The following is an 18,746-nucleotide window of genomic DNA, read 5'->3' on the forward strand; positions in this document are numbered from 1 at the left end:
AGAGTGTGTACACAGAAAGAGGCAGAGACAGGCAGAGGGAGGAGTGAGCAGGCCCCCCTGCAGGAAGCCCGATGCGGACTCTCGATCCCGGGTTCCAGGATCACGACCTGAGCTGAAGGCAGGCGCCCCACCGCTGAGCCACCCAGGCGTCCCCTAAATTATAATTTTAAGTTGATTTTACCTTTTTTTTTATACCTATCCAACTTGCAGTTCATCATTTTTAATATATAAAAGCTACAAAAAGAATTGTTCCTTTATTGAAAGGTATAATATAGAAGTGTAAGGGAAAAAGCAAGGCTAATTTCAGAGATATCTTCTTTTTGAAGAGAGAGAAAACTAGAACCCAGTCCTGGGATTGAATGCCTTTATTAAAGAAATGAGTGGATGGCAGCACAAATCAGCGGCAATAATTTTGGAATGAGGGGACAAGGTGTAAGGTCATTATGTGATTGTTTCATGGTCTCAAAGCTGAAGTATTGTGCCTGAGGCTCATTGATCAGTATCATACATTGCAGATGCTGGGCAAGACTATAATACTAAAGACCAAACTCTGCCTTTTAGAAACGGAATCAAAACCTAACAAGTTATCGTAGTCAGAAAGATCGTGTCTTAAGAAGTGAACTTGGAGTCATTTTCCTCAAGAGTTTTGAGTTATGGGCAAAATTACAAAGTGAGTAGGCTTGAAGAAGGTACAACCTTTTGAGAATGTACTTATTTCTAAAATGATTCAATGCTGTCCCCTATTTTCGTTTTTCCATGATGTATTATTTCCTCTTGTTTTATACTTTTTTAACTACCCCCAGTTTCTCTGAGAGAAAGTGTATTACAAGGAGTAGGATCAAATAGCAAAAGACATAGCATAGCCTTTTAGAAATCCGATAATCTCAAATGAAAACTTGTAAGGTTTCTTCATCAACCCTGGATGAAAGATTTGTGTTTACTGATCCAGAGCAGGAAATTAAGTTTGAGCAATTTCTAAAGCTGTTTAAAATGAAGTAAAAAAAAAAAAAAAAAAAAAAATCCTCCATTTTGTACTACTGTGCTACTCTCTGGTGCCTCCACCAGGCCTGTTTTCTGAATTATCATTGGGGGGGGGGGGAGATCCCTGTGATCCAATCAATACTCCATTCCTTGAACCCTTTCCTTTGTGGCTTAAGGGCTCTTGAGAGAAACCAGTAAGATAAATAAATACATAAATAAATAAATAAATACAACACAACTCTGGCAGATTCATCAGCACCACCTCAACACAATGGAGAGGAAAGAGCAAGATTAATAGGAGAAAAGGGTGGAAAGGAAGGGGCTTGAAAGGGAAGGCAGTGAGGGCAAGGTGGTGGGAGAGAAGTCTTGGGCTTAAAGCAAGTCCAGTTCAAAGGAGTGGATGCTGGCAATAGGAGCTCTCCAGAAGTTGAAGGTGCTGTATTCAAGGAGGGCATCGCCTTCGGAATTCTTCTCCTGTTCTACTCCAGTTGCTTGCCCGGTCATTTTGCCAGTGCTGCTGTCTTTGATCTTGTAGATGGATGTATCTGACAGACCCAGACCTTCCAGCTCCGACAGATCCAGTTCTGGAATGGGCATCCTCCAGAAAAGAAAGGAGCTGTACTGGCTACTCACAGGGTCCCTCATAACTTCCTAGAAAGAAACCATTTGTTAATCTTCATGCTACTGGAGTCTCTTTATGACCCATGGCCTTTCCTTACTTAAAACCTTAACATCCTGGGATGCCTGGGTGGCTCGGTGGTTGAGCATCTGCCTGCAGCTCAGGGCGTGATCCTGAGGTCTGGGGATCCAGTCCTGCACTGGGCTCCTGGAAGGGAGCCTGCTTCTCCCTCTGCCTATGTCTCTGCCTCTCTCTGTGTCTCTCATGAAAAAATATAATCTTAAGAAAACAAAAAACCATTTGCATCCTCATTTGCCACTGTACATGATCCAAATTCCCTAGGACAAGCTTTGGGAACCCTTCCTTTATTACTGTCTTCTACCATTTCTAATCTTCTCCCCATCTTGGGATGACTTAATTCACTGCCTACTGCTTCAAGTCAATCTTGGGTCTGGTTTTCAAGGCTTTCTAGAATTTGGCCCCATCCTTCCTAGCAGTAGCACATTCTCTGCTAGTTATGCTTATTCTTGTCTTGCTTAACTTTCCCTACTCTCCATCTTTTTTTTTTTTTTAAGCTTACTATATCACCAGTTTATTATAAAAGAATATAACTCAGGAACAGCAGATGGAAGAGATGCACAAGGCTACGTGTAGGGAAAGGGTGCAGAGCTTCCATGCCCTCTCCGGGTATACCACTCTCCCCTCCTCTCCATGTGTTTTCACCAACCTGGAAGCTCCTCTCTACTCCCATCTTTTTTTTTTTTTTTTTAAAGATTTTATTTATTTAATCATGAGAGACACAGAGAGACCTAGAGGGAAAAGCAGGCTCCTTGCAGGGAGCCAAATGCAGGACCCTGGGGTCACAACCTGAGCTGAAGGCAGACACTCAATCACTAAGCCACCCAAGCATACCTCTACTCTCCATCTTAAAATACTACCCAAGTTTCAAGACTACTAGAGGAGTCCCTAGAAGAATTCAAGTCCTTAGAGGAATCTTTCCCCTGAACTTATTATGTTGGTAAATAATCGATGTTTTCCTGACTTTGATTTAATAGGTACCTCTAAAAAGAGCTTCCATGACATTTCTGGTTTCAGTTTTCCTCCCTGCCTTCTAAATCCTACTACAAACTCACCTTTCCCAGGAGGACTTCCTTCAACTTACACAACTCACTCCACCCTATATCTTCCAGCATTTCTGCCAACCCCCTGTTGAGTTTTACCTGACTCTATCAGTTTGGGGCTACAGATCACGGTTATATGTCTTGTTTTTTTTTTTTTTTTTTTTTTTTCTTCTATTTATTTATGATAGTCACAGAGAGAGAGAGAGGCAGAGACACAGGCAGAGGGAGAAGCAGGCTCCATGCACCAGGAGCCTGATGTGGGATTCGATCCCGGGTCTCCAGGATCGCGCCCTGGGCCAAAGGCAGGCGCCAAACCGCTGCGCCACCCAGGGATCCCAGTTATATGTCTTGTGTAGGGATAGTCTTTCTCCTTCGAGAAACAGTTTCCCTAAAGGTAAAAACCAGTCTACTTTCTACCTTCTTCACAAGTGCTGGGCTTTGCACACAAAAGACATTTGAGGCTGCTGGTTAATTTTCTCTCACTATTTAATATAACCCATACCTTGTCACCCCCATCTATTAGCCCACAGATAGGCCTTAACAGCCTGTATTTCTCTCTAGCGTACCTTTCCAAAATAAAACCCAGGTGGCTCAAAGGACTTTCCTATGCCTTCCTATAACAAGACTTTTTTCTCTGATCCCAATGCTAGATTATACCTGAGAGCAAATGGATTGGAAATTCCAGGTATGGACAGTAAGAGTTTAGATTGGAAGGAGAAAGTCCCTTGACAGAATTAGATACTTTTCCATGCTTAATGAGTATTCCTATCACCTTTTCTGCTCATCCCACCCACACCCTGATGTTATATGACTATTATACCTCCTGCACCCTGCTGGTTACTAGCCAAGGGAAGGGGCAAAAGCATTAGTTTAAATATTCCCAAAGAAATGGAAGGAACATTCCATTGCCTCCAAAAATAGAACACCACTTTAAAAGGCCTTCTCCTAGCAGACTCCATTGGCTCTTACCAGGCCTCGAGGCTCCTAAATAGTGGCCTTAAATAGGTTCCCAACTGCCTCCATAAAATGTGTTAAGCGAACATAATAACTGCTGTACTACAGAAACTCTATAACCCCAGATAACGTGAATTGTCTCAACGAAAGCCAAAAAAGAAAGCCTTAATCGAGAGCATACTTATGTGTGAGTGTAGGGCCTTTAGGATTGGACAGTGGACAGACTAGGATGTTATTTAATGTTAAAAGCCAGTTGTCAGTTGCTCTTTTTCTTCTGAGATTCAGGCCCCACAATAAACCCTGGGAACTGAGCATTACTCAGCCAAGAGCTGCTTAGAAGGAGGGTTATGTGGGGACTGGAACAGGGTGGGGGAGCATGTTAGAAAGGTGAGGTCATGATCCTATGATACTCAGCTCTGATCATCTCCACAGTAATTTGCAGAGACGTGTTCAGAAAGAGAGCTACACAAAATGGTTGTACCTCTCAGCCTACCAGCTCCAGCTTCAGTCTGGGACTAGGGGATCCCAAGATGCATATCTTAGGAACTGTCAGTGTTACAGACTAATGACTCACCACAGGGATTCTTTCTTTTTCTTTCTTTCCTTATTTTCCCAACATTACCAGTTATTTGTCTACCTTGCTGGCTTCTTTTATATCCCCTCCCTTACCAGTACCCCTCAGAGCAAGCTTAGTATAATACTGGGCACATAATAGGTTCTTTACAAAATAGAACAATATACAAAGCAAACAAACCATAGGATTTTAAAGCTAGAAAACACATTTGGGGTGCCTAGCTGGCTCAGTCGATGAAGTGTGTGATTCTTGATCTTGGATTGTGAGTTTGAGTCTCATGTTGGATGTAGAGATTACTTAAAAAATGAATAAATAACATATATTCTGTGTTATAACAGTATATTCAAAAAGAAAGAATGAAAACATGTTAGAAAAAAAAAGAAAACATGTTAGAAATTATCTAATGACTTCTGAAGCCTTCTAGCCAGTTGGATCCAGGACTGTTTCCCAATCTGGTCTTTTTTGATGTGCTGTACATAGATAATTCCCACAGTTTTATATACCAATATCCTCAAAACTTGTAATTCTTTTAGTTCCTGAAGAACAGATACTATGTGGATTAAGTAAGTGTTGATTGTTCCGTGATTCTCATCTGAATGATGAAAATGCAAAAGGCAGTAGAGAGCAAGCTAGAATCTGAGACAGGGAAAAAGCTCTTTGACAAATTGACTCCTTTTCTTTAAATCAGAGTATGGGGATCCCTGGGTGGCTAAGTGGTATGGAGCCTGCTACTCCTGCCTGCATTGTGTTTCTCTTTTTCTCTGTATCTCTCATGATTAAATAAATAAAATCTTTTTAAAAAATAAAATAAACCAGAGTATGTATAAAAATTGTTTAAACAATCTCCGAGTGTCTGGCAGAGTGTATCTTGCAATTAAAAATGCTAATGAAGGGATTCCTGGGTGGCGCAGCGGTTTGGCGCCTGCCCTTGGCCCAGGGTGTGATCCTGGAGACCCAGGATCGAGTCCCACGTCGGGCTCCCGGTGCATGGAGCCTGCTTCTCCCTCTGCCTGTGTCTCTGCCTCTCTCTCTTTGTGTCTCTCATGAATGAATAAATAAAAAATCTTAAAAAAAAAAAGCTAAAGGAAATTTTATGAAATATTAACTCAAAAGGCCTAAATAAAATCTCTAGCTATGCCATTAACTCAGAGACATTCTAGATGCACTCATTCTAGAAAGACACTCATACAAGCATGTATGGCATTTAAAATCAAGTCAGTATACAGAAAATTGAAACTCAAATACCATCTACATTGTATTACATTCATTAGCAAAATTTAATATAGTATGGATTTAATTCCCAAGTCGTCTTCTCTTCTCCAAATTTCCCCACCCATACCTTATCTTTCTTTACATCTTAAAGGGCTTAGACCACAATATACGCTCAAGAAATACTTCTGTCCTTCATTTTAAATTACCCAGATATTTTAGTCAAAGGTAATTTCTTTTTTTTTTTTTTAAAGGTAATTTCTAAATATAACCATCTATTCCTAGAGATACATGATTAGCAAATATGTAGTATAAAAAGACACACTGTCCTTAAGCCACACAGACACACCCAAATTCCCTTTGTCTAGACCCTCCACAAGAACCCAAGGCCTGCCCAACAGGGCCTTGCTGTGTCATGCTGCCACCTGGGGGTGGGGGTGGGGGGGGAGGACCAGGGATGGTGGTTGGAGGGGATGGAAGCTCTCTGGCATCTCATATTTGCCTCATTCTGGTCTTGGATTTTCCTATTAGCCATGTCCTTGCCCCATCTATTCCCACGGAGCTGCAAATAAGCATTCCTTTTCCAGAATCTGCCACCATATGTAGCTTTTGTGGGCTGTACTGATTTCAATATGGGATCAGGCAATTCTCCAACAGAGGCTCCCACCTTCCTACCTCAAGCTGCCTCTTTCTTTGGAGCAAAGGTTTGAGATAGGGAGCAGGAGACTTAAAGGTCAGGATTGCTTTCAATATTATCTCATCCTTCCCCCCAATTCCTTCCTATGGAGGCAAATCAGTTTGGGGTGAAGGTAGACACATCAATGGAACACTACAGATTAAAAAATATTTATATAGGTAAGTACAGGCTGGAGCAATACATGAGAACTAGAGATTTCATCAAAAAACAGGTAAAACCAATTATAGCTTAAAAAAGAAGATATAGATAAGGACTGAAGATCATAAAGCACATAAGACAAATTATAGGAAAATAGATACTTGAAATGAGATAAATGCTGAGAAATGATAGCTCCATGTAAATTGTTAGAAATTAATGTCTGTGGATTAAAAGGCAAGGATGGAGATCTTAGCAAAGAGATAAAAAGATGACCAAAAATTACTCATTGTTCATAGTGCCCCTTCTCTTGCACTGTCCCCCACCCTCATCCTAATTTGGGGTCTTCAAGCTAACCGGAGGCAGATGCTCTTCTCTCTCTTGGCACCCCCTTGCTCTCCTTCCCTCAATTTAGTTTACCTGTTATCAGTGAATTATTAGTGTGTTCCAAAGATGGAAGGAGTACCTCGGGGGCTCCGGCGTCTGCTCGGGGCTGGAGAAAAAGAAAGCTGTTGGGGTTTTGACGGCTTTGTCTTCTCACTCTCTCTCCCTCTCCGGTGGCTGAGTCTATCTGCTCAGTCTCCCCCTGCAATGCAGCCCCTCCTAAGAAGGGCGGAAGGACTCCCCGCCCCCTCCTTGCCTGACTCGGCTAATTCAAATGATAGGTTCCAGAACACTTTAGGGAGGGAGACAGGATTAAAGCATCTCCGTAGGCTTATTGGTCGGCACAATTATTCCCGAGCTCTTACAGCACCCCCATGCTGACTGGGGTGCAATGAGTGAGCAGTTATTTGTCCCCTAATTTTAGACTTACGGATTAAAAAGCCTAACTCTCGATAACATATAGAGGAGTGCCCCTTTATTACCCAATTTAAGGATTTCAAGTTACGAAGTGTATTTTTGAGAATCAGAAAAATCTTCCATCCCTCCCTCCCATCCCTACTATTGCGCCTGGATGAACCAGCCCATGCCACTTCGGGTCCAGCGTCGGAGGACTGGGAAGGGTGTGCGTGCCCGTGTGTGTGTTTGGGGGGTGCCTCTGCGAGGACTGGGGGGTGGGGTGCGCGTGTGTGCGAGTGTTGGGGAGTGCCACTCCCTAGACTCGGCTGGGTCCGGGGGACGTGGGGCTCCACGTAAGTGTCGCCCAGCCGTGCCCGGCGCGCTAAGGGGACGTGCGAGGGGGCCGGGAGAGCCTCTCCCGGGCTGCGTGCCCCGGGTTCGCGCGGCGGGGCGCCCGGGCCCCCTCCCAGGCCCCCTCCCAGGCCCCCTCCCAGGCCCCAGCGCGGTGCAGCGCCCCAGCAGTCAGGCGGGAGCGGTGCGCCCGCCTCCGGGCCGGACGGGTTTCGTAATCGCGTCGCCGCCGTTTCCGCCGAGAGCCAGCCCCACCTCTGCCGGCCCGCCCTCGGCTCCCCCGCCGCGCCGCGGAGCCAGCCCGGGAAGCCCACGGCGGCGGGCCCGGAGCGGGAGCCCCCCCGCCCCCGCTGCAGCCGCGCGCCTCGACGCTGGAGCCCCGGCAGGTGAGACCGCGCCGCGGGTCCCCGGGCCGCGCACCCCGCCTGCCGGGCGGGGCGGAGACGCACCGGATGCTGGGGTGGGGGAGGAGGGAGGCCGGGGCCGGGGCGATGCTGGGCCGGGGGGAGAGCGGTGCGTTCCCTGGCAGCAGCCTCCCCCCACCCCACTGCTCACGCGGTGCGCGCGCCGAGGCCGCTGCAGAGTGGAGGGCGGCAGGGCCTGGGGGTCCGGGACGGGGTGGGGGAGGTACCCCGAGACTCATTGACGTCGGCGGCGGCGCGTGCCGGACAGAGTGGAGCCCAGCTGGAAGGTCCTGGAAGGGGGCAGTCCGAGCCCGAAGCAGCCGCGGGAGACTGTGGCGGAGTCCGAAAGCTCCGCGGCGAGATGCCAGCCCCAGCCAGGCGTTGGGAGGAGCAGGGGGTTGCTGGATAGAGTTAGGGAGTGGGCAGAAACGGGGCCTGTAGGGCTGATTCTGCCGGGACGGAGCTGGGGGCCTGGCTCTGCTTCCTCGGAAGCCTCCCCGCGCCCCAAGTCCTTCCCTGGGGCCGTGCCCGTCACTTGACTGAGAAGTGCGTGTCCCCCCACTCCTCTGATGGCCTCAGCGGCCCTGGGCGTTTGGAGGTCTCCACAGGGACCAGCTGCAGCCCCGGGGTTACAGCCAGAATTGCCCACTCCATTCCTTCAGTTTCCCTTTCTCTTTCTCTTTCTCCAGCTGCTTCTTGTGAAGGCTTGTCGGGCAGCAGGTTAGAGGCCTTCGGGCTGAAGGCAGCGGGGACCGGGAAAACCGGTTTCAGGCTAGAACAGGACCTGGGAACCACCTCTGTACATCCTTCTTCTCTGGAACCTTTCTCTTATCCCTCCTACTGCTCACTGCGCAGTGGCTTGGAAGCTCCTCGGCCCCAGTGTGACCTTGGTGTCTCCTAGCTCTCCCTCTTCCTATTTGGGACTCTGGCTCAGTGCGACTTGCCTGTCAGGATATGGCCTTACACCATCTAATCCTGGTCTCCTCCTCCCCCTGGTTCTCCCAGCCCCTTCCCCTTCCCTGGAGGGTGAGGGGTGGGATGGGGAGCTCGAAATAGTGGGCAGTGGATTTGGGCGCCCCTTTCTCTTGGGCTCACCAGGACTTCATTTTTCCTCAACCCACTCTTCTCTAGCTATTTTAAAGAGCAGCCCATTGCTCTTACTTCCTTTTCTGACCCATCCCCTCATCACCTACACGTTCGCCCTGCCCAGTCTTCTCCACATGCTGACCCCACTGCCAAGTTTCAGACTCTTATGTTCTGTGTCCTAGGGAATGGAATTTCCTGGTCACTCCTCATCATCCTTGGCCCTCTCGTGCAAGTCCCACATACGCTGTCCCTCCACCCAGCTCAGGCCAGGTCCCTGGAAAGGGAACAGAAACGTCCTTGTTCCTTCCACTGCCCTTTCCCTGCCTCTCCTCTCCCCTCTCCTCCCTTCTCTCCCCTCCCACCCTCTACTTCTGTCCACTCAGCTTCGCTCAGGGCGTGTGTTGGAGGAGAGTCCACTCTCCCTACAGTCTCTCTGGTGGTATTGGGGGTTTCCTCTGATTCTTCATTGTTTTCTTCAGTCCCTGGCCTGCAACCCTTAGCACCCGCCGCCACCACCACCACCATTGCGACAAACCGACAAACTGTGTGACTGACTGACTGACTTCCCCAATGACCACAGCTCCGCTCTCTGGACAGCTGTGTTCAGACTTCCGCCCTAACTCGTTACTCCTCCCCTCCGGTGGTGGGAAGGGAAGTAAGAGAAAGCCCAGGCTTCTCCTGGGTCCTTCTCTCCCCTACAAGCTTTTTTTCTCTTTTTTTAAAAGATTTTATTTATTTATTCATGACAGAGAGGCAGAGACATAGGCAGAGGGAGAAGTAGGCTCACAGCGGGGAGCCCGATGCAGGACTCGATCCCAGGATCCTGATCCCAGGATCACGACCTGAGCCAAAGGCAGACACTCAATCACTGAGCCACCCAGGCTTCCCCAAGCTGTATCTCAATGTGATAGAGCATGGGGGTTCCAGGCCTGGAAGGGAGGGAGATTCCTATTCATAGAGTGTCATATTCATGAAATGGCCCTGTTTGGAATCTGGGAGGTTGCCTGTACCATAGGACTGGGGAAGTGCAGTGAGCACGAAGGAAACGTAGATGTGTTCTACTCTGGCCGGCAGGCAGTGAGGAAAAGGGGCCCACGTTCTTCCTTGGACACGAGAACGCTATTGGAAAGTTCCTTGTGTCTGGTTGGCTGATGAAGCTTGGGGATGAAAGTAGTGAGGAGGGAGGAGAGCACAGGTCACAGCATGAGGGGAGGGGAGAGATGGGGGGGGGAGGCCTGGGCCCTATGGGGTGGCACAACAGGACTCATGAAGAGGGTAAGGAGGCCAGAGGAAGGTGAAGAGGGTGGGGAGGCCAGAGGAAGATTCCTCGTGGGATAGAAGATACCTGGTACGTGTGCCTATGGCCTATGCACAGATGATCTGTATAAGACACACACACAGAAAGAGGGTCATGCCTCCTGAGTGCACACACAGGAGTGCAGTGATACAGGATCACAGATAAACAGACTCTGTACAGCCTTCAGGAAGGATCTCAAGGTTGAGTAATAAAGGAACTGATAAATAGCTTCTAGAAGAGGTTGGATCTCAGTTGAGGGAAATGAGGAGGAGCAAGGGCAGGGAATAGAGAGGGAAGAAATTTCTCAATGTAGGAAAGTCTTCCTGGAGGCTCATCCTGTGGCAGGTAGCCACCTACAACCTGGCCAGTCAAGGTCTCTCTTGGTTTTAAAGAAAATCAAGATGTTCAGGGTAAGGTAAGGAAAAGGGAGGGACAAGGGTGGAGGCCCTGTTTATGAAAACGAAAAACCACCATTTCCTCTTCAAAGTCACCTAACGGCCCCTCCCCTTTGGCCCTAACCCCAGGGAGAAGGGAGGTAGGGCCCATAGCACCCCCAGGCTGTGCTCATTTTTGCCACTGCCCTTTAGCCCCTCCCATCCTCATCCTAAATGCTTGGGTCCCCTTCCTCTCCCTTGGTTCCAGCAGCTCCTGCTCCTCTACCCCTTGCTGCCCTTTCTCTGGGAGTCCAACCGTGAGGTCCTTATGTTTGGGGAGATTAGTGCTGGGTGCAGAACTAGGGCCTTGGAGGGAGAACTGGATGATCTGGGCTCCTCGGGAGGCTTCTCAAGGAGGGGGTGATGGGAGAGATGGGATTTCTCACTTGCCTTCTCCTCTCTTTACTTTCCACTCATCTAGGTTCTGGGTCTGAAGAAGACATAACCCTGGTGCCTGCCTGCTTCCCTGCTGTGGCCCTGCTTGTCCCTCAGGGGCTGAGACGCTGACTGACCTTCACTGCCCAGCCCAGGGTACCTGGGACCCCACCATCTCTAGGCCCGTCCAGCTGTTGTTACACTCCAGGGGCTGAGGAGTGAGGAGTTAAGGCACCAGAGTGAAAGCCCTCTGGGGCCTCAAGCAGAGGAGTGAAACTGGAACCATCGGGGAACATGAGTGAATTTTGGCACAAACTGGGTTGCTGTGTGGTAGAGAAACCCCAGCCGGTGAGTCCTCGACCCTGAGCCCCACCCCAGCATACACAGAAGTCAGTTACCGTATCCTGTGAGGCACACACACCACCTGCGATCTGGTGTTTAGGAAGCCCACTACTTGCTTCCCTATCAGGACAGTCTCTCTGGCCGGGCAGGTGTGCACATGGAATCCAGGGGGACTGTGTGTTGGAGGAAGTGAATAGTCCTAGCTAGCACTTCCTGTTTCTGTCCATTCTGAGCTGGGCAGAGGTTGTAGGTGAAGTTTAATACCTGTCACTTTCTCCCATTGTTTCCTCATCAGCCAGAGGTGACTTTGATATATCCTTTCTTTGTCTAGCATTTACTCTGCAGGCCCCTGCCGTCACCACCCTCCCTATGTCCTCTCTGTGTTATGTTGCTCCAGACCTGCCTTTCAGACCCCAGTGATTGCCCAGTAGTAATGCCAGGTACCCTTGTCCATTTGGGCCTTTAGCTCTTCTCCTAGTGGTTTTCTTTTCTTTTTTTTTTTTTTAATGAGAGATACAGAGGCAGAGACAGAGGCAGAGGGAGAAGCAGGCTCCCTGCAAGGAGCCTGATGCGGGACTCGATCCCGGATCCTGGGATCATGCCTCAGCCCTGAGCTGAAGGCAGAAGCTCAATTGCTGAGCCACCCAGGAGTTCCCCCTAGTGGTTTTCAAGACTCTCTTCCCTTCTTCTGTGTGTGGATGAGGGCACTTCAGGCCTAACTCCTCTGTCTTCTCTAAACAGAAGAAGAAACGGAGACGAATTGACCGGACCATGATTGGGGAACCAATGAATTTTGTCCATCTGACTCACATTGGCTCGGGGGAGATGGGTGCCGGAGATGGACTTGCCATGGTAACAAGGGAATGGGGAGAGATTGATATGGGATTGTGGCCTAGAACCTTTCCCTCCTTTTGAAGTTTAAGCAGGGGACATGATAAATACTTGATGGGGAAGTAAAAAGCTAGGATTCTAGTCATGCTCACCAGCTGCACAAACCAGAGACCTGGCATTTCAGGTCTCTGGCCTAGACTCCCTCGTTTTTACAATTAGCAGATTGTTCTTCATTGGGATAGGGGATATATATGACTCAAGAATTCTTTGGAGGGCTTTTTCCAACAACTAGAACCCTTTTATTAATTAAGAACTGCTATCCAGTGCCATAGTAATTCATATTGTGGCTTGGTGTGTTGAGGCAGTTGAAAGGCTGAGCACCCCTGTCTTAAATAATGTCTAATACTCTTTTCTGCTCTGAAAGTAAGGGAAGTGGGTCTGGACATAGTGAAGGAGTCTCTTCACCAATTGTGAAACTCAGATAAATATGAGAGAGTCCTTTGTGAGAGATAAAAGACCCATTTTATTTCATCCTCATGAGAGTCAGTATGAAGGCAGACATTGAGACTTCTCTTGGAAGAATGGCTGTTGGTTTTAGCTTTCTCAGATTGATTTTCTTGCCAGGGAGTTGGGGTCAGCTTCTTCCACAGAGGGCATAAGGGAGATTGCTTACTGTACAGTATCAAGACTTAGGACTAGGGTCTCACACGTGCTTTTTCACAGACAGGTGCAGTTCAGGAGCAGATGAGATCCAAGGGAAACCGAGACAGGCCATGGAGCAATTCTAGGGGATTGTAGCTCCAACTGAAATGGTAAGTGATTAGAGAAGCCTGTTCAATACCTCCTGCCCCTGTCAACACATCCTAATGCCCTGCCTCAGAACCCTGATCCTCTGCAAGAATGAGAGGTGAGAGGAGGAAGAAGAAATTAGAATGGAGGAGTCAAGAATTTAGGATCCAGAAAGGCAGAGAGACAGGGAGGTGCAGACAGAAATCGAGAAAAAAGCACACTGGAAATAGTGGAGGCTGCACTAGGCCTCCTCCCCGCCACCTCAGTTTTCCTTGAGGCTTATCTTCCTTCTTCAATTTCTTTTTTGATCAGGTTCTGCTGTCTGAAGCCTCCACCACATGTCCAGCCCAAAAGAGATGCTGCCTCTCCTGAAACCGTGACCCCAAGGCTCTTCTTTTCCCTATCTGCCTGTTAGTGCCTCAGAAGGCTTGGGGGCTGGACTCCCTCTATTCCCTCTGGCTGTAGCCCCTCCTGGAGATGGGGTCAAGGCAGCAGGACTGACCAAGTGACTACTGGTTGGCCAGAGGAGCTCAGCTGAAACCCTGGACACTCTCAGATCTGAGATAGGAGTTTTCTGGGAACCTGGGATGCATTCCCTTCTCCTGAATGACGGTCTAGGTGCCATCTGTTTTTAAACTCTTAACCTGGAACTCCTTAAATAGGGTAGGTGGGTGAGGTTACCAAAGCTGAAGCCGGCTTTGCTGAGAAGCTCCTTACCTCCCTGGCCTTCTCCTTTTTCCTCCTGGGATGAACTGAAGCAGACGTCAAGCAGGGGGTAGGAGGTTGACCACTGCCTAGTCTACTCTTTGTCTTTAGATCTCAGACCTTAAGCTCACAGTCCTTCAATATCTTTGCCACTACCAGCTCTTTCTCTATTTGGCCTCTAAATTACCCCCTTCTTCTTCTACCTCTACCCTTAATCCCATCCCCATTACAAACCTTATTGTTTCCCATTGATTAAGAGCTAAAAGTAAGAAGTGGATCTTAACCTGATAGTATCCCGTTTAAGTCTTGGAGACCTGGCCACCCTCTGCCAATCTCCCTGCTGGTCCAGGTGAGGAGGAAGAGGGATCTGGAGAGAAACCCAGAATACTCCAAAACTAGACTCAGAGTGGACTTCCTAACCATTGAGGATCAGAGGGGTGACAGGTTGAAACAATCTCTGAGTTTAGGGATCTTAAGATCCTCACAGCATGGGAGCAGGGGCACCTTTAGAGAAAGGATTCTCAACCTGGGCACATATGACATTTGAGTTAAATAATTCTTTGTAATGGAGGGGGACTGTCCTATGTATTATAGGATGTTCAGTAGTGTATCTGGCCAACCATAGTTATGACAACCAAAAATGTCCCCAGATATTACCAAGTGTCTCCTAGGAGGCAAAATCACTGCCAGTTGAGAGCCACTTCTCTAGAGTCAAGGTATTTTTCTCTAAAGCGTTTTCCCCACTCTACTGCCGTCCCATTATTCATCCTAAGCCTGAGCCATAGATGAACCAGGTCCTCTTGCAAAGTAGGCTCAGTAGGGCTACACATATCTCTAGAACAGTTCTTTATTCAGTGTGTTTCTTGTGCTTGCATGGGTTCATGTCTCTGATGAATGTGTATGATGCTTCTCCATTCTTGTTTAGAGGAGGGGTTCCTGCAGTGTGTAGGTGTGAACAGAGTATGGTGAGATTGAGAAAGGGAGAAAAAGCAGTAGAGCCACAGACACCCAGGATTATCGTCTGCAAACTTTAAACTCTACCAGACACAAATAAGACTCAGGGAGTTTTGTCTGAAGACCAGGTCCCACTCCCCACCAGGCCAAAGAGTCTGCTTTAGGTGGGAAAATAATGCAGGAGCAGGGTCTTTAGGCAGTTTGTTTTCTCAGGGGTTTTTTCTTCTGGCCCCTTCCTTGCACGGTGGTTAGAAAGGCAGAACAAGACTGGTGAGCTCCTGCCTGCTTGGAGATGGGTATGGGGTGGGGGGTGTCTCTCATTAGCTCAGTAACAAGATAAACAGCCTGTTTGATGGCGATGGGGTCAGGAAGGTGGGAACTAGGATCCACTCTGCTGAGTCCACCATCCATCCAGTTTGCCCCACCTATAGTGACAGGTTCTAATTTCATTCCAACTTCAGTATATTTGCTGCCACCACTTTTCAGGGTCTAAGGTCGGTCATACATTCCCAGTTTACTCTGTTCTAATCTAGCTAGTTGTTCTGAAAGTAGCTCATTTTGTTGTCCTAAAGTAGCTTAATAGCCTAAGGGTTATATTCAATCTGAAGGGTTAACAGGATAGGGTAGAAAGACAGGAGGACTCGAGGATTGTCTGGTCACCCTGATCTTCCACCTTATTCTAATGCCTTTTCTTTGGACACAGCCTTTGGTGTTCTCTTGCCTTTAGCTACCTTTTCTAACATGTATGCTACCATCACTTTAACAATATTTGAGAGTGATGGAAATGGGTTTGAGAGTCATAATTTATATTAAAAATGTGTTGGACTTTTAAATACATTTTTCAAATAAAAAAAAAGTTTAAACAAAATAGCCGCAGAGTAATCAATACGGGCATGTGTTGAGTCAAAGGATAAATATGGTTGATGGGGTGCCTGGGTGGCTTAGTTAAGTGTCTGCCTTCAGCTCAGGTCATGATCCCAGGGTCCTGGGATCAGCCCCACATTGGGCTCCCTGCTCAGTGGGGAGTCTGCTTCTCCCTCTCGCTCTGCCCCTCCTCCCTGCTCATGCTCTCTCTCTCTTAAATAAATAAAATCTTTTAAAAAATAAATATGGTTGATCAAGGTAACTCCTAGAAGGTAGCCGACATAGAATTTTGTGCTGACATCGACCTTTGCAAAGAGAGAAGGCCAAGTATTATGAAGGCCTCCATAATCTTCCAAGGGCTCAACTTGTTCTTCCTGTTCCCTCCTCTTGACAGTCATCTGAGATTTTTCAAGTCTTTTTTTTTTTTTTCTTTTTAAGATTTTATTTATTCATGAGAGACACACAGAGAGAGGCAGACACATAGGCAGAGAGAGAAGCAGGTTCCCTGCAGGGAGCCCAAACCAGGACTCCATCCCAGGATCCAGGGATCACAACCTGAGCCAAAGGCAGACGTTCAGTCACTGAGCCACCCAGGTGTCCCATCAAGTCTTTAAATAATCACTTGTTTAGAAACAACTTTGGAAATGAGGAAGAGGAGTAACATCAACATTTTATCTTATATTTTATCCTGGGGGTGGATAAAATATGCTGGGGGATAAAGGAAGGGATCAGGCCCAATGTTGCCACACAGTTCAGTTTTAAGGTTCATTCTTTTTTTTTTTTTTTTTTTTTCATGAGAGACACAGAGAGAGGCAGAGACATAGGCAGAGGGAGAAGCAGGCTCCATGCAGGAAGCCTGATGTGGGACTCCATCCTGGGACTCCAGGATTATGCCCTGAGTCAAAGGCAGGCCCTCAACCGCTGAGCCACCCAGGCGTCCCCAGTTTTAAGGTTCAAAAGATTTCTGATCTCCACCCTCAGATACCTCTGTAAAAAGACGCAAGACCAAACAATTTTTTCTAGTTTTGTTTTTCTGTACTAAAAATATCCAGTGGGTGCTGGGATTGAAAGGGGTGGAAAGGTTGAGATGCTGGCACCTTCTCTTGTGGATGAAGTGGCCATTACCTGCGGTTTCTCTCTATCTGGGTAAGGAAACAAAAATAGAGAAAAAGGGGAAATATTATAACTACATCTATATTCTTTTCCCTTCCTTGCTTCATTTCCCTCTCCCCAGAAGCGCACATTCCCTCAACACTACTGCCCCCTATTCCTGCTGCTTTTTCATATTGAAATAATGGTACTGGATACCCAAGGAGAAAGACAAAAACTGGCAAAATGACCACGTATACTATTTTATTGTCCTTCCCTCCCCCCCCAAAGGTCCTGAAACCCTGTCAATTGAGAGTATTTTATCAAATCAATCAGAACTTTTGGTAGTTCATTTGGTAAAGCAGAGGACTATCCTTCCTGGAGAAGATTCTTAAGTTGCTGGAAATAACCCCAGGAGCTCTTTGGGATAGTGGTGGTTAGGGGCATCGACATTAGTGTCAAACAATCCTGTCGTGACTGGCATTTACTGGCTTTTTAAACCCTATTCCTTCATCTGTAAAGTGGAGAGAGTGCCTCACAGCATTGTGAGGATTGATCCAGGTAAAGTGCACCTCAAACATTGGCTCTTACTATTAAACTGCATTAATAAGCTGAGAACTATTAATACCTTCCTATTATCTGCATCAAGAATTGTTACATCTGTAATCACAATTTGGCCAATAATCCTCTCGTGATTAATAATAGTTGTTGCCCATTAATCAACCAGTCGTTGCTTAAGAAATAAGTGGAATCAATGGCTAACAATGTGAATAACCAGTATATTATGAATCAAGTGAGCATACAATACTTGATGCAACACACTGGCTGGTTTAGTAACAGGATTTTGGATATCAGGACTTTTCATCAACACAGATCCTGGCTATCACCAAACACTTACTGGTTGCATCTCTGTGAACACTGAAGACAGACTGTTCCAAATATCCTCCAGCCCGATCCTGACTCGTCTCCAAAAAGCAAGGGCTGGACTGGGGCTGGGGCTGGGGCTGGGGCTGGGGCCAAAGAAAAGGAAGGGGGTGGGTCTGATCCTAGAGCTGAGGGGGGGCAGGGAAGTGGTGGTGGTGCTGGTGGTGGTGGTGCTGGTGGTGGTGGTGGTGGTGGTGGTCTGAGAGGTGCAGCCGCTGTCAGAGCAGAGATCCGAGTCCAGAGGGCACTCCTCCCGAAGCCGATTGCAGGGACATTTCTGGTAGGTACAAGGCCGGTGCTCCGTGCGGAGCTGGCTCAGCGCCCCAACTCGAAGGCGCCCTGAAAGGCCGTGCAGCTTCCCCGCCCGGGTCCGACTCATGGTACCTGACCTGCAGTGGCAGTGCCACGGGCCCCAGGGCATCAGGACCAGGCGCACGTCCTCGGGAGGCGGCATGGCCGTGTGCGAGGCCGGTATCCAGCGGTTTGGGGTGGACCCCGCCGTGGACCACCGGCTCATGGTACTGTCGGGGTGAGCCACGTCCCCAGTGGGCTGCCAGGTGTTGGCCGGCACGTCTGTAGACAGCCTGATCTCAGGCTCCTGGGTGTTTGCTTTAAACCTGGAGCTGGGCATCCTCGTAGTCCTGCTGAAAGCTTTTCCGGTGATGTTACTCCTTCTGGCGTTAATCACAACCCCCTCTTCCAAAGACTCATCCTCCTCCGACGACGACACTATCGACTTGCTGACGCCCGTGGCCACTGTGGAGGCCAGGAGCTCCGCGGCGGCAGGGCCGGCCAGGCGGTCGACACTGGCCCCGACATCGTCCTCATCCTCCATTGTTACTTTCATCCTCTTGGGCCCGCCGCTCCGGAGGGTGGTCCGGTAGTTGCGGGACATGGGGACCCCGAAGCGGACCCGCTGCGTCTCGGTGGAGGTCAAGCCCTGGGCCCCCGCCGCCCGGGGCCCCAGACTCAGCAGCAGGACCCAGAGAAACGCGCCGGCGGCGGGGACCACGGGCTTGACCATGGGGCCGGGCGGTGTGCCGCCGAGACGGAGGCCAGTGAGGGAGGCCGGGCTCCTACTCCGCTTCCTCGGGCCGCTCTCGACCCGGGCGGGGCGTTTGAACCGCGGCCCGCGGAGGGGGAGGGAGTCCCGCGCGCGCCACGCCCCTCCCCTCCCCTCCCCTCCCCTCCCCCAGGCCCTGGCGGAGCCGCCCCAGGGCCCAGCTCTCCA

The 18,746-nt window shown here is 48.7% G+C and overlaps 3 protein-coding genes across 8 annotated transcripts; 1 reads left to right on the forward strand and 2 right to left on the reverse strand.

The window, feature by feature from the left end:
• Positions 1 to 350: 350 nt before the first annotated feature.
• On the reverse strand, positions 351 to 11,581 carry MLLT11 (MLLT11 transcription factor 7 cofactor). 6 transcript variants are annotated; one of them, XM_072769253.1, is made up of 3 exons: positions 11,416 to 11,581; positions 6,711 to 6,783; positions 351 to 1,628 (listed from the first exon to the last, which is right to left on the reverse strand). In XM_072769253.1, the coding sequence occupies exon 3, from the start codon at positions 1,624 to 1,626 to the stop codon at positions 1,354 to 1,356; it is 273 nt and encodes a 90-aa protein (XP_072625354.1). In that variant the 5' UTR covers positions 1,627 to 1,628; positions 6,711 to 6,783; positions 11,416 to 11,581; the 3' UTR covers positions 351 to 1,353. The 6 variants fall into 6 exon arrangements, with proteins under 6 accessions (XP_072625354.1, XP_072625349.1, XP_072625351.1 ...); XM_072769248.1 differs by having other exon boundaries at positions 351 to 1,632; positions 11,416 to 11,580; XM_072769250.1 differs by lacking the exon at positions 11,416 to 11,581 and adding an exon at positions 7,234 to 7,591 and having other exon boundaries at positions 351 to 1,632.
• On the forward strand, positions 7,653 to 15,506 carry CDC42SE1 (CDC42 small effector 1). The gene is made up of 5 exons (XM_072769255.1): positions 7,653 to 7,807; positions 11,064 to 11,365; positions 12,101 to 12,211; positions 12,914 to 13,002; positions 13,292 to 15,506. The coding sequence occupies exons 2-4, from the start codon at positions 11,312 to 11,314 to the stop codon at positions 12,986 to 12,988; spliced, it is 240 nt and encodes a 79-aa protein (XP_072625356.1). The 5' UTR covers positions 7,653 to 7,807; positions 11,064 to 11,311; the 3' UTR covers positions 12,989 to 13,002; positions 13,292 to 15,506.
• A 983-nt stretch (positions 15,507 to 16,489) lies between these two features.
• On the reverse strand, positions 16,490 to 18,662 carry C12H1orf56 (chromosome 12 C1orf56 homolog). The gene is made up of 2 exons (XM_072769246.1): positions 17,490 to 18,662; positions 16,490 to 16,644 (listed from the first exon to the last, which is right to left on the reverse strand). The coding sequence occupies exons 1-2, from the start codon at positions 18,537 to 18,539 to the stop codon at positions 16,624 to 16,626; spliced, it is 1,071 nt and encodes a 356-aa protein (XP_072625347.1). The 5' UTR covers positions 18,540 to 18,662; the 3' UTR covers positions 16,490 to 16,623.
• Between the last annotated feature and the right edge of the window lie 84 nt (positions 18,663 to 18,746).

Source organism: Canis lupus, chromosome 12 (assembly GCF_048164855.1).
Source record: "Canis lupus baileyi chromosome 12, mCanLup2.hap1, whole genome shotgun sequence".
In the NCBI taxonomy this organism is placed as follows: domain Eukaryota; kingdom Metazoa; phylum Chordata; class Mammalia; order Carnivora; family Canidae; genus Canis; species Canis lupus.